General features: G+C 39.9%; 3 protein-coding genes across 4 annotated transcripts; 2 read left to right on the top strand and 1 right to left on the bottom strand.

Moving 5' to 3' along the window:
* Positions 1 to 238: 238 nt before the first annotated feature.
* Positions 239 to 5,047, bottom strand: cops6 (COP9 signalosome subunit 6). Its single transcript, XM_051072508.1, has 10 exons — positions 4,890 to 5,047; positions 4,038 to 4,159; positions 3,769 to 3,900; positions 3,568 to 3,656; positions 3,116 to 3,178; positions 2,970 to 3,017; positions 2,744 to 2,858; positions 1,544 to 1,636; positions 1,177 to 1,277; positions 239 to 713 (listed from the first exon to the last, which is right to left on the bottom strand). Exons 1-10 carry the CDS (start codon positions 4,934 to 4,936, stop codon positions 573 to 575), a joined length of 951 nt encoding a protein of 316 aa, XP_050928465.1. The 5' UTR covers positions 4,937 to 5,047; the 3' UTR covers positions 239 to 572.
* Positions 5,048 to 5,180: 133 nt separating this feature from the next.
* On the top strand, positions 5,181 to 8,293 carry LOC108895077 (F-box/LRR-repeat protein 12). Of its 2 annotated transcripts, none has more exons than XM_018693742.2 (4): positions 5,181 to 5,359; positions 5,498 to 5,573; positions 6,632 to 7,429; positions 7,763 to 8,293. In XM_018693742.2, the coding sequence occupies exons 1-4, from the start codon at positions 5,259 to 5,261 to the stop codon at positions 7,832 to 7,834; spliced, it is 1,047 nt and encodes a 348-aa protein (XP_018549258.1). In that variant the 5' UTR covers positions 5,181 to 5,258; the 3' UTR covers positions 7,835 to 8,293. The 2 variants fall into 2 exon arrangements, with proteins under 2 accessions (XP_018549258.1, XP_018549257.1); XM_018693741.2 differs by having other exon boundaries at positions 6,407 to 7,429.
* A 929-nt stretch (positions 8,294 to 9,222) lies between these two features.
* Positions 9,223 to 13,596, top strand: aurkb (aurora kinase B). The gene is given in 10 exon segments (XM_018693760.2): positions 9,223 to 9,353; positions 10,508 to 10,546; positions 10,743 to 10,784; positions 10,786 to 10,825; positions 10,905 to 10,950; positions 11,082 to 11,270; positions 11,812 to 11,950; positions 12,102 to 12,250; positions 12,357 to 12,531; positions 12,987 to 13,596. Coding segments are annotated over 10 exon segments (999 nt in total). The 5' UTR covers positions 9,223 to 9,347; the 3' UTR covers positions 13,161 to 13,596.
* The last annotated feature ends 147 nt before the right edge of the window (positions 13,597 to 13,743 follow it).

Genomic DNA, 13,743 nt, shown 5'->3' with positions numbered 1-13,743 from the left:
TCTTTCCAAAACCTCCACAGGCGATCGAAACAGCAGGAACACTACATCAAAAGACGAGCTAACTGCAAACACTCCTGACAATAAACCTGCAACTAAACCAGCTCTCCACTTAGCTGACTTTCATGGGCTCGTTTAAAAATGCAGGTCTGACGTGACTTTTATGAGCTGTGTGTTCTGTATAGTTACTGTTATGTCTATACTATTAAAATCACAGGCTCAGAAAGAAAACGATTCAAAGTCCCATGAAAAAAAACAGCAGATCATTTATTACATACAGAAACATGAAACAACAAAACAAACGGTAAAATAATATAACGTTCATGTACAATGGATTCATTTCTGTGCATATCTAAGAGAGCTGAGCAGTTTTGTACATATCTCTTACTGATCGGTGGTTGTTAAGTGCTTTTAGACACTCGTGGTTGAAAATGGTAAACTGGTTTGAAAAGCTACTGTTGGTTTAAGAATCTGTTTTAGCTAACTGAAATACAAACAAACCAAAAAAAAAAAAAAAAAAAGACAAAACAAAAAACTGCAGTGCTTGTTTGTCTCTGCCTCGGCTGACTGCCAGCTCAAAAGAAGAGTCCTCTCATCCTCCGGCCGATGCCCTGTCTGTCGTACAGGACGTTGAACTTGTTGATGAACTGGTTCATACTGTTGCAGGTCTTGGTGATGGTGCCTAAGTAGGCCATAAGGCCCACGTCGTTGCATTGCTGCAGGGAAACCAGAGGCACAGTTACAGAAAGCATGTCTGGCAGTAAAATAGTGAAAATAGTCCCCTATAAATACACTACTTATGTTTGTTTGAGTAATGTTTGCTATAAAACTGAAGTACCCAGCTGTTTTAGGAAATTACTGAACCTTTTCTTAAAAAAAAAAAAAAAAAAAAAAAAACTATATAGATGCTCAGGTATGTAAGGAAACACTATCACAGGTTTCTAAACATCACACTGTAGTACTCTGATCTCTGAGGCAACAGTGAATGCACCCACCCTACCCCCTATATTTTTCTTGCTTTGGTTTAATATTGGTATGTTGAGCTTGAGTCTTGCATTGCTAGTCTTGGTCTTTCTTGATAATTCAGAATTATGTAGAATAACATAGTTTATCCTTGAACATCTGATATTTTAAGGGTGATTCATTAAATCTGTAGGTGGGATATAACAGCTGTCTTACATCATAGAAGTCAGTTTTGAATTTTGTGGTGCTGAGGACTGGCAGTCTGTGGCACAGGGCATTCGCTTCTCGAAGGATCTCGTGGTTGAATGGCACCTCTCCTGTAGTACATGAAGATAGACGGGAGAGAGACAAAAAACAAAACTAGTGAAACACGGCACACTAAAACAGTGAGGTGAGACGATGCCGTCAAGACGCTATCAAACAGGAGCTTGTAATTATGGAGGTGTGTTCGAGGGGCCTCTCTTAATGGTGTAAAAGTGAGGAGAGAGGAAACATCTAATTTAAAAGCAGCTGTTTTCCAGACTTATTTTCACATTCTTCGTGCTCTTGCTGCCTCATTAAATGGCCCTGTCAGTCCTCTCACCTGCTTCCACGGCTTTGACGTACTCTAGAATAATCTTCACCCGGCTGTGGAGCATCTTTATTGCACTGTGCTGGGCTATGAGGTGTTCAGCAACTAATGGAGACAGAAAATATCAGAGTTAAAAACCTTTTCAGGCAGGATTCATTTTTAATGAGTGTCTAATATTAGTCAGGTCACAGGAGAGCTGTTTCCCCTACATTTCTAGAGCTCATTTGAAATCTGATGACAGATTCAGCCTGCCTGCTGACTTGAAGTTTGCACTGTCTTCTTTTAAACTAAAAACATTTCTGTTTAGTTTGGCATTTGTTTTTTTTCCCCATTTCCTTGTTATAAGCATGCTGTTTGTCTGAAACTATGTGTTCATTTCCACTGTTTTGTTACTCTGTAAATACTTGAACTGCTTTTATGCGAGACTAAAGATAAACTTGAACTTAATATGTGACAGTAAACACAACATCTCTGTAATTCCAATGACGAATATGCATGGAATATGAGGGCTTGTAGTATGCCTCAAAATGATAAAACCTTCACTTGTGTTTTAGTTGGTGTATATCTTTATAGTATAAAGAACTGATAATAGAAAAATCTGAGGATTTTGAAGATGTCTGAAGATTTATCCAGGTCAAGAAGGGGTTGATTCAACGGCAAGTGAACATGGTTATAAATACATGAAGACATTTCACGTCTCATCCGAGAAGCTTCTTCAGTTCTGAAAAACTGAACTTAACAGAACTGAAGAAGCCTCTTTTTCAAGTATTTACAACTAAGTCCACTTGCCCTTGATTCAATCCTTCTTGGATTGTATGCACAGAAGAATAAGACCTTATATGGCTTGCATGTAAGAGATGCCAGAATCTCCCACGCTACAAATGAATTTGTATTTGTATTCAAAATTGCCTGCAGAAATGAGTCCCTAGTGTGCAGTGATTTATGTAACAGAGTACATCTTAGTAACACTGCAACCCAGAGCACAGACTAATGTACAGCTGCTTGCTCTCTGTTTTTTGTCTTTAATTTTGAATGCAGAGCCTCTTCATATTCTACTCATATATATACAGTGCAGCGTAGTCAGAACATCACCGTAAGAAACTCCACCGGTATCCTAGCAAGTACAAGCTGGAATAGCCATTTCATTTGGATTTATCATAAGTCTGAGATAAGAGCTGAGATAAGGGCTTTTATGAGTTACTGTTGTCAAACCTGTTGAATTTTCTCCTGTGCCAGTGGCCGTCATTCGAGCTACGTGGTCAACACCAATTCTCTCTGCTTCCTCTGTGGCCAGAGTGTACGTCAGCTCAGCAAACAACATGGTAGCCTGGGCAAAAAAAAAAAAACAAAAAAAACCCCTATCAAATAAAACTGTTCTCTCAGGGAAAGTGGGTCACTGTGCAGGAAAAAATATGCAGACAACAGATATACAAAGTACCTCGCCATTGATGATGTCAATCACAGATTCATAAACACTAACAGGAAGCTGAAAGGACAAGGAACACATTGTTTAGAACAGCTGTGTCTAAACACATAACCATGCTATTGTCTGATTCTTGAAGGGAAAATGCTGGAGCAACTCACGTCGGTGTGTTTGGTCATTGGGTTGAGCTTGAGGAAGAGAGGGCTCTCAATGATCTCACACACCTGGAGGAGAGGGAAACAACAGTAAGAAAAGGTACTGTACACAACTTGAAGTTACTGTCAGATTATACGGTTAGATTTTTTCTTTTACTACCCACAACAAACTAAAAAAGTCAATCATCTATTTATAAGTTGCAAATGGCTTTGCTTATAATTTTTAAGTTGATATTATGTTGAATGTGAATTGAACTAACACATTTTCTGTATTGGATGAAAATAAATGATTAACACATTATGTAACTGCTACACCAGGACAGCCTTGTTTGAGTTTTAAACTGGCTGTGCACAGCTGCTACTTCCCACCAACTGAGTGAGCGACTATCTCCGGGGAGTTAAGGATATCCATCTTCTTCAGATTTACTGTACGTATTGCACCTTTAACTTTTGCCTACCTGCTTGTGAATGTGGATATCTGATTGGTCAGGGGGACCACCTGTGGTGTACCAACCCAAGAACTCCATGTCTTTGAAAACCTGTTTGACTGAGAGATGAGATACAATATTACAGCAAGCACTCAACTTTGTGTGTAAACCACCTTTTAACTAGTGGGTGATGACAGGTTTGTTACCCAAACCCCTGCCTTTTACACTTACATTGTTCCTCCTTGGTGTAATAATACTCCTTGTCAATATGCACTCGTTCATCTATGGTGTGAGACAGCAACTCAAAGGAGTTCATCACCTCAATGTTTCTACCCTCCTGCTTCCCGATCAGGGCTCCAATCACTGAGCAGGAGAGAAAACAACAAACAACATCTCCTATAATTACATGTTTTATTACTCTCAGTTACAGGACAACATGAAATGAGCTACGCCCTGCTCTAACACACGCCATTGTTCTTGCAGAGCATTCTCATATGTACCCTGCATTGGTCGTCCCTCCTGAGAGCGGATGCGTATCCAGTGGTCAGATATGTTGAGGATAACCAGAGGGTGTAAGGCCACAGAAACGCTCCCGGTGACTCCTGAGGCCATAACACTGGGGCTGGCTACAGTCATACAGAGACACAAACAAGAGGGGCATTAACACTACAGCCACTGTAACAATTTTATAAATGATTAATTATATACATACTGTTATAAAAAAAAAAAACAATATTAATAGCGGCATATCTCATGTCCATCAGATAAACTTTTAAAATGAAATGCTTAGACTCTGGGTTTTCCAATGAGGGAGAAGAAGCAGATGTAAATCTACGCACTTAAAAAATGTAATATGGGTTTCTTTGTGGAAAATCTTGCCAGACACAAGTTATTATTCAAAGCTGAGTTTATATGTGTCTTAAACATTGTCTGGATGGGTCTTTAAATACCGAAGGATGCAGACAGGCCGATATATCGCTTCATCTCACAGACAGCGGGCGTCCAAGACCAGCCCATTTTGAGACTGGATTGTTGTTAAAGCTAGGTAATAAGAGTTTATCTTCCAGCTTGCATGTGGTGATGAACTTAGGTTTACATTACTGATGAAAACTGCAGTAAGAGATTAGAGCAGGGCTGATCAAACGTCAAAAAATGATGGGTTTGTTGACAGCTTTACAGCAGATATACTTTACGTTAACCCGCTTGTATGGGCCAGCCCGCTGCCTGCCTCCTTCAACACAACAAAGTCATCTCTAACATCCACTGATAACACAAATATACAACACGTGCCACAATCTGCACACCAGTTAATGTTGATATCGGGCAGAAATTGTGAAATAAGTGAGAAATACTCGCCTGCCCCATCCACTTCCATTCCTCCACCATTGCTGGTCGCCATCTTGTCCGGTAAATCGCGCAGGCGCAGTGGACTGTTCACCTAACGACCGTTGGGCGGCAACGTCCCCCACATCAGAGTGTTTTAAAATAATCTCTACCAGAAATTTACTGTTATGAATTTATCAGATGTTTACAGGAAACAGGTCTACTTTTGACCGAGACTCGATACGTTGCACACAAATAATCATATTTGTAACCGGGAAATCATCGCTAGGTCCTACAGTTAATGGGCAGCTGTTTCCTGGGGATTGCTGATTTGGGCGCAACCTGTGTGCGTCAGGATATTAGTCCGTGTCGAAGGTTTAAAGAGTTTTGTTTACAAAATGGAAGAATTTAAAACCTGTAATCTGGACTACTTTCCCGAAAACATTTTAATTGATGTCTTGTCGTTTTTGAGCGTACGAGAGCTCGTCAGAGCTGGAAGGTAAGAAAAATGTAACTTTGCCGTCAGTGTTTTACCAGTTATTCGTCTTGTGAAACAAAACTCTACCAGCTTTGCCTTTGTTCCGGCTCAAATCACATGATGAAGTTATTTGTTGTATTTTACGGTGTTTTTCTTTAGAGTGTGTAAGAGGTGGAAACGCCTTGTTAAAGACCAGAGACTGTGGAGAGTTGTCGATCTGACTGCATGGAAAGGGGTGAGTTACTGACAATGTGGCTTTACCCTTTTTCTTTGTATACAGTGTAGTTTCTCTTCTATTAGAGGAACATAGCCACACGACCACAGGAGCAGATTAAATCATATTAAAACATACAATTCTCACATGAAGCAATAGCAACAACTTTACCGCTTTCTTTGATAAAGAAGAAATGCTAAGGGTCTTTGAAAACCAAAAACCAAGTCAAGAATCTTAATGTAATCAGAACCACAGACTTAAACTTTGACAGTCACGTCAAATAAATGACAAAGTCTTGAATACTACTATCTTAAGGATCTCAATCAGAGGATTCGAGTCCATCCATTTCTTTGAATTCATTTCTGGCAGGTTTAGGTCTCTAAAAAGACACTATGCTCATTTAAAAAAGAAGGCTACTGACTCCAATTGTCACTTTCCAGTGAGTTATATCACAAAAGATTTTAAGTACTCATACATAAAATACATCTCTGACTTTCTTCTACCATATGAACCCTCTTGGTTTCTCAGGTCATGTTGGCTGTTTACGAACTATTTCCAGGGTCCAGACTAAACAATGAGAGGCACAATTTAGCTACTATCCACCACTGGGTTGAAAAACGTTAGGTACTCATCATCACCCACCTTAGATTTAAGTATTTATTTCTGTCTTTAATTCCTTTTATGATAATTGTTATTTCCCTTTTAACACATTATGTTCAGCACTACCTTAATGTATTTCTCTATTACATATCAGTTGTGTGTGTGTGTAATTACTGACAGAAACTCTCTCTTTTGCCTCCCATCCCCCACTCTCAACACACACTCATATTCATGGACTGTGCACTGTGTGTAAGGTGACATCCCGCATACTTTGGGTCCTGCTGCGTCAGTACCTGGGTTGTGGACTAAGGTGCCTACGGTTGCGTGGTTTGCTGCTCTCTGCCCGAGGCGGCACCTTTCTCTCTGAGTCTTGGCTCAAAGCTTTGTCTACAAAGTGCCCTCGCCTGACTAAGCTCTATCTTCTGCATGCAGACCTGAGAAGCCTGCCCAGTTGCCAGCTTCTGCCTCCATCTTTGCAGGTGCTGGAGTTGCGTGGCTGTGAGCTGCCTCGTGGCTTTTTCAACCAGACACTGCCCACTTCACCTGACCAAGAAAGAGCAGAAGCCACATCCAGTGCTCAACAGCAAGGGCAGGATCAGAAAGGGAAACAGCGCAGCTCTCCATCAGGGATCACTATTAATACGTTAGTCCTTAACAATGTGCCCTCTTTCACGGACCAGCACCTGCAGAGTCTGACATCATGGGAGAGGCTCAGTCGACTGGAGCTGCGCGACACCTTTCGCGTGACGGCTAACGGGCTCAGGAGCTGTGCTGCCAAGGATGGCATCTGTGGAGTGGAAGGGTTCCCCAGGCTCAAGTTTCTGGAAATAGGCATCACTGGGCGGCAGGGCTACCAGTTACAGATGGCCTCCCTGGGGCTAGGGGCAGGATGGCTCGGACTGGAAGAACTGAGCCTGGGCGGTAAAGAGGTGGGGCCAGGCCTGCTCTGTGCGAGCCGTCTGAAGGACCTGAAGCGTCTGTGTCTGTGGGCCTGCACACTCAGCGAAATGCAAATAGTCCGGAGCTGCAGGATGCTCCGTGGACTCCGCCAGCTGGAGTTTTTGGACGTGACATTCCAGCCTCGGCAGTGTCCACCAGTGGTGGAAGGGGAGGGTGGTGGTGAAGAGGAGCAGGACAACGAGGAAGCTGCAGGTGGAGAAAGCAACAATGATGAGAACAAGACACTGGATGTTAATGATCCTATTCCAAGTCTGCGTCGCTCGCTTGCTGTCCTGCTGCCAGCCTGCTCTCTAGTTTTCACCAACTGCTCTGTTCAGGTTAATGCAGACTGAATGATGTCTCCGCTACTGCTGAATACAAGTGGCCACTATAGATACAATTCTCTTTCACACAGGCGTGTGATTTTACAGCATTACTGATGTAATGATTGACTAAGTTTTTATTATTGTATCATGCATTTAAATGTCCTCAACCCACATTTGCTTACAAGATATCACAATTTCACAAGAGCCACCTCCAGAGTGCTGCATGCAAGTTTTCAAACAATGAGATTTTCATCAACAAAAGTAAAAGACCACTGACAAAACAACTTCTGTGCAATACTGCAGAGTAAACTCAAATTTAACAGTCCATTTTGTCTTCTTTTCCAGGTTTTAGAGACGTTTTCCCCCTGGATATTTTTGAATCTGCCCACCTCAACAGAATGGAGCTATATATTGTGATATAAGATTTTCTGTAGATTAAATGAGAAACTTGCTGTGGATAAAATAACCAGACACAAATGCTGGCTAATTCAGCAAATTAAAAAATTAAGGTATGTTGTTACCTTGATTAAAAGTTTACAGTGTCAGTGTTGTTACAAAGTTTCCTCAAGGTGGACAGTCTCACTTCCAGACTGATTGCTTATGTGAAAAAAACAAAACAACCCTGGCACACATGAACAACAACACATAGCATTCTCTTTTAAATTCAGTCACAACATAACACAAAATATGGAACTGTCGCTGCTAGACTGTAAAGACATAAGCAGGTGTCGTCTACAAAGGCAGAGAACTGAAACGTACTGCTGGCAATGATCCACCTGTTTCCTGTTCTTTAACTCCTTTTCAAAAATGTATACATTCAGAAATATTTTCCGTTACAAGCAGGTGTTTGCTTTTGGTGTTACTGTTATGTCACAGCATATTTATTTATCTCTATCATCAGTTCTGTATTTCTCATTTTTTTTACATGCTTTTTAGAATTATAATAAATGTTAATTGTAATGTTGATTGTCAGTTGTTGATTGTGTAAAGGAAATGTGAAGATGTGCATCCTTACATGATTGTCATTTAAGTAAGATAAAGAAGTTGAAATTTAAAAGAAACTGTTTGATTAATTATTTTGAACAAATAAATCCTGATGGTTCACTTTGTCTTTGTATTTTGTCTTTTAATTGCATCATACTCTACAAACCTCATTCAAGATCTTCATTTTGATTGATACACTGAGTTTTCATGAAATCCTGTGGTTTATGAGATTTAAATTGATATTATTTTGTGAGGAAAAACTCTGCTTGGATTTATCATAATAAATCTTATATTTTGGACAAAACAAAATATCGAGAAAAAATTTATTTTGAGCTTTAATTGAATAGACATTTAATTGATGATGAACATAACCAGTGGATATTTAATTTATTTGACTGGTTGCAGCCTTAGATGTTGTCACTGATTAAAATATAATATCTTACAAAGAAACACCAGGTCTTTTTTTATGATAATGGTCAGGAAGAGGAGTCAATAGATAGAACATACAGACTAAAGGGAACCAGAGACAAAGGGGGCCATGATAGGAAAGCTCATAGTTGAAAAGTCCTTATAGTTTATGACATCACGAGAATAAACTTTAAGTTTTATAAAGGGAATGTAAATGGCAATATTATTTAGTAATTTGACCAGGGCAAGAAAACAAAGGAAGAAAACAGCAGCAGACCGTAGACTGTGAACACTTCTTCACTGCTGTTAAAAAAATGTCAGGAAAGGAAGGCGGGTTAATGTTTGAGTAGCGTCAGTATTGGCCAATCACACGCTTTCTCTTGCAGCGAATCTGGCCAATGGGAGCCATCGGCGTGAGGCACACCAACCAATCGCGTTCGTGAAGGGTGGCTTTTTGAAAACGTTGGCGGCCGAGGAAGTTCGAAAATAAGACTGGGCTTTACACGCTGCAAAATTAACACTCCTTTTCTTCTCTAGGATGCAGGTAATTTGGTATTTTATTTTTGGTAGTGAGATTGAACTGGGCATTAGTTAAGACCACCAAGCAACGTCTGTCGGTTTTGATAGATTTTAGCTACGTAGCTAACGTTGGGTTGGCCAGCGACCCTCCTGAGCTAACTTACATGTAGCATAACGTCTCGTTACCTCGACTTAAAATGATAACAAACTGTATATAATGTATGTTCACGACAAAGATAATCACGAGTGGGTTTTACTTAAAGAACATCAACCCATGGTGTTGTCTATGTTTCAGTCGTCCCCAAAGGAAGCGAAGGTTTTAGCAGTGTAACCTCAACAGTGGCCTAACGTTACTGAGCCCTTTTCATTGTGTAATTACAGAAATTTAAACATGTCCACGTTAACCAAAACGGATAACCTAGGTATGACAATATTGTGGTGATATATTAAGTTTTATTTTGCACATAGATTAGATTTTATTACTTTATGTAAATGTAATAGAAGCTTTGAGATTCATAGATTCAGATTCAAGGACTATGTTGTCATATGCAGAAACAAACAAGCTATTTATGCAATGAAATTCTTAGTTTGTTGTCTCTCTATCCAGATACCACCAGTCATTGCATCTAACAAAAAACACAGAAAACTAAAAAGTTATAAAGAATTTTTAAAAATAACGTTATCTGAGGAAAACGTGCAGACTGAAAAAATATATCAATAAAAGGAAAATAACATGCATACACTTGTATATGTAAATACTTGCGCTCACATACACAAATGTATCTGTACATATGCACTTCCCTGAGGTATTCTGATACCTTAACAGATACCAGACAAAAAGGATCACCCATACAGTCTAATGCAGTTCAGGATAAAATGTTATGAAAGTTTTCTTTATTCCTGACACCAGAGTTAACTGCAGATGTATGAAGCTGAAAGTCACCAGTAAACAGGGAATGTTGTTAAGTCTTAATACCACTCAGCCAGCCTTAGTCTATGCAGGAAAAACCCTAAAAGTTTGCACCACCATGGATCTTTTCCTCTTGCTATATATCAGTTGTACAGTGTCTAAAATAAATAGCATATCTTGAAACTAAAAATAAGTCTGAATGATAAGAGAGACACAGTAGCTCAAATGTACTGTAAGTTAATGTGAGCTGTGTATTTATTTTTTCACAGAATAAGGAAAATTATGAGCCCAGAGGTTTCCAACGACCGGTGAGTAGTAATAGTTAAAATAGTAAAAATATGTCTAGATTTGCCCACAGTGTTTAAGCTATGTTTCATCAATGATCACTATTTGTATTGGCATCTAGAAATAAATATATATGACCCTGTATGATGGCCATTTGTAGTTTATTGTCAATAAAGCATTCACTAGCTGCATTTTTGTATTTTTGCTTTTGAATATCAGTTTGCCACCCCAAGCATGGTGGCAGGCCCACAGCGAGTTACAGGTGAAACCACGAGCAGAGGTGGACAAAAATGCTGTCACAGGTAACCCCCACCTACTTACATACAAACACCATCCAGACCTCAGGAAATGTGCCTGTTTTGACTGTATTGTCATTTGTAGGCCCTGGGAGAGAATGTGTTGGCTCATCCTCCACTTCAGTTGCAAAGTAAGTGTAATCATCCATACCTCTTCAGTTGTGTGTTGATATCCAGTTCTGTTTTTATGAATATTTTCAGGCATCCACGTGATGGTCTCTACCTTTTGAATGATTAACGTGAGAATGTCTGACTTTTACAGGAAAGTCACCATCGATGACTTTGACATCGGTCGACCGCTGGGGAAGGGCAAGTTTGGTAATGTCTACCTTGCGAGAGTAAAGAAGCTGCAGGCCATCGTGGCACTGAAAGTGTTGTTCAAGTCACAGATGGAGAAGGAAGGTGTGGAGCATCAGCTCAGGAGGGAGATTGAGATTCAAGCCCATCTCAAGTTAGTATCCTGAGAACAGATTAAATTTTTTGTCATGTCTTGTGTTAGTGTTGAGCTATGTTTGGCACACAAGTGCTGTAGATTCTTATGTATCTTGAGCAGTCTTTCCATGAGTTTATGATCATATGATCATGGTGATTAACACAGATAAAACCCGTCTCCACATTATTTGTGATACATTTTTGTGTATTTCTCATAGATTTTGTGTAAGAAATGTTCAAATAAGAATAGCGATGGTAAATTTATCTAATTGCCAGTCAGACCTTCCTTCACCCATAAGTAATCAGGGAGTAAAGACTAGTTGAGGAGCTTAACTCAGAGGCAAAATAGTTTATTATGAATTACAAATTGAAACAATTGCTGTCCTATTTTTTAAGTGAATTATTTTTTGCAAATTTTAATGATAGCTTAATCTGTGAGATGCCAGGTTTGCTCAAATAATGATTTTGATCTTGTGTTCCTAACACACTGACTTTTGCTTGGTTTTGGAAATACCGTCAACAACAGGCTTCCTCAAAATATACTCTCTTTTTCTTCTCAGGCACCCCAACATCCTGCGCTTCTACAATTATTTCCATGACCGCAAGAGGGTGTTCTTAGTGCTTGAGTATGCCCCACGTGGTGAGATGTACAAAGAGCTACAGAGATGTGGAAGATTTGATGACCAGCGCACTGCCACAGTAAGAGATGAACCAAGTTTGTTTATTGTTGGAGAGTAATTTGCAAAACCTTATATCCTGGGCAGATTAATTACTGGACTTGATTATCTTACATTGCTTCTATTGTGTGTAGAAGTTTTGTTGTAGTAATTTAACCTCTTTATATTTACAGTACATGGAGGAGATATCTGATGCACTAATGTATTGCCACGAAAAGAAAGTGATTCATCGTGACATCAAGCCAGAGAACCTGCTTCTCGGCTATCGTGGAGAGCTGAAAATTGCTGATTTTGGTTGGTCTGTTCATGCACCTTCTCTGAGGTGAGGAGTACAGGGTGTGCTCTGTTGGAAACTGCTATTTGTTGTCACATAAGTCTGATTATTGTCTCTGCCTTCCCTGCTCACCTGCTGTTTTCAACCTCTCCAGACGCCGCACTATGTGTGGGACACTGGACTACCTCCCTCCAGAGATGATTGAGGGGCACACCCACAGTGAGAAGGTGGACCTGTGGTGCATTGGGGTCCTTTGCTATGAATGCCTAGTTGGCAACCCACCTTTTGAAACTGCCAGCCATTCAGACACATACAAAAGAATTATGAAGGTTGGTGTTTTTCTGTGGGTGTCTAACACACTTTAGACAAATCTTAAAATTGTTTTGTCAGCTTTTGCAAAAACACCTGGCAGAAGCCACTTCCATTTTGCAATATGTGAGAGGAATCTTGTTGGGTTTCTTGAATTCTGAAGTCAGAATAGTCAAGGATCTGCCTTACTAAACACGTTGGTACTTATTTTGGTAAGAGTGTTTGAAGGGTGTTTCTGAGTGAGGAACTTTTTTCAAACTTCTAGGTTCCAGGGGGGAAATGATTCACTTTTAGATATGTGCAGAATGACAATAATTGATTCAGCAGATGTCAACCACTGATGAGCACAACATGGTTGAAACTGATTAACTGATAATCAATGAATCCTCTCAAAGTAATATCTTCTTGTGTTTGTTTGACTCTTCACTGATTTCAGTGTTGATCAAATGAATAACCGCGATCTTGCCATTTGTAGGTGGATTTGAAGTTCCCCAAGATCGTCTCAGACGGTGCCCGGGACCTGATCTCCAAGCTACTTCGCCACAACCCCATTGACCGCCTCTCACTACAGAGCGTCATTGATCACCCGTGGGTGCGCAGCAACTCTCATCGGCTCCTACCCCCATCCTATCCCGCCAAGAAATCCTGAGCCCACCTACTCAGCCCGCTTATCTGCCTCTGAGGGGTGTTTTATCTGTCCTCCACACAAGACTCTGGGCCAGCATGTTTGGGGATTCACTGCCATGGGCTTTAAACTGCCATTATTCTGGCACATTTAAGATGGGTATACATGCATACCCCCTTTTTTATATTGTACAGTGTGGTGTCAGTATGTATGTCTAGTACTTTGCTTAGAGGTTTTTGTGTTTTTATCGTCCTTTCTTTTCTGAAACCTTTTTTAAATGAACACAGCTGATTTTGATTTCTGTATCTAATGGTGTTGACACCAAAGTACTACTGTTAGACTGCCTCAAGCTGAATATATTCTCAAACTGTTTAAGATGATGTATTTGAGGAATGAGTGGAAAGCATGTTTATTTTCCCTCAAGCTGTACTTCAAATTTCTAATAAATATTATAAAAGGATTTGTGGATATGTAATGAATAATCTATTATGTAAAGGATGTGGCTGCTTTTCAGACCCAAACAGTCTTCTTTTTCATTAATACCAAGGTAACTTGTAATCAATCCTATCTATATAAACATAATATACAGTTTGTTTTCTAGAAACTT

Source organism: Lates calcarifer, linkage group LG8, assembly GCF_001640805.2.
Source record: "Lates calcarifer isolate ASB-BC8 linkage group LG8, TLL_Latcal_v3, whole genome shotgun sequence".
Lineage (NCBI taxonomy): Eukaryota > Metazoa > Chordata > Actinopteri > Centropomidae > Lates > Lates calcarifer.
Note: the sequence above shows the minus strand (reverse complement) of the source record. Positions and strands in the feature narration are given on the sequence as shown.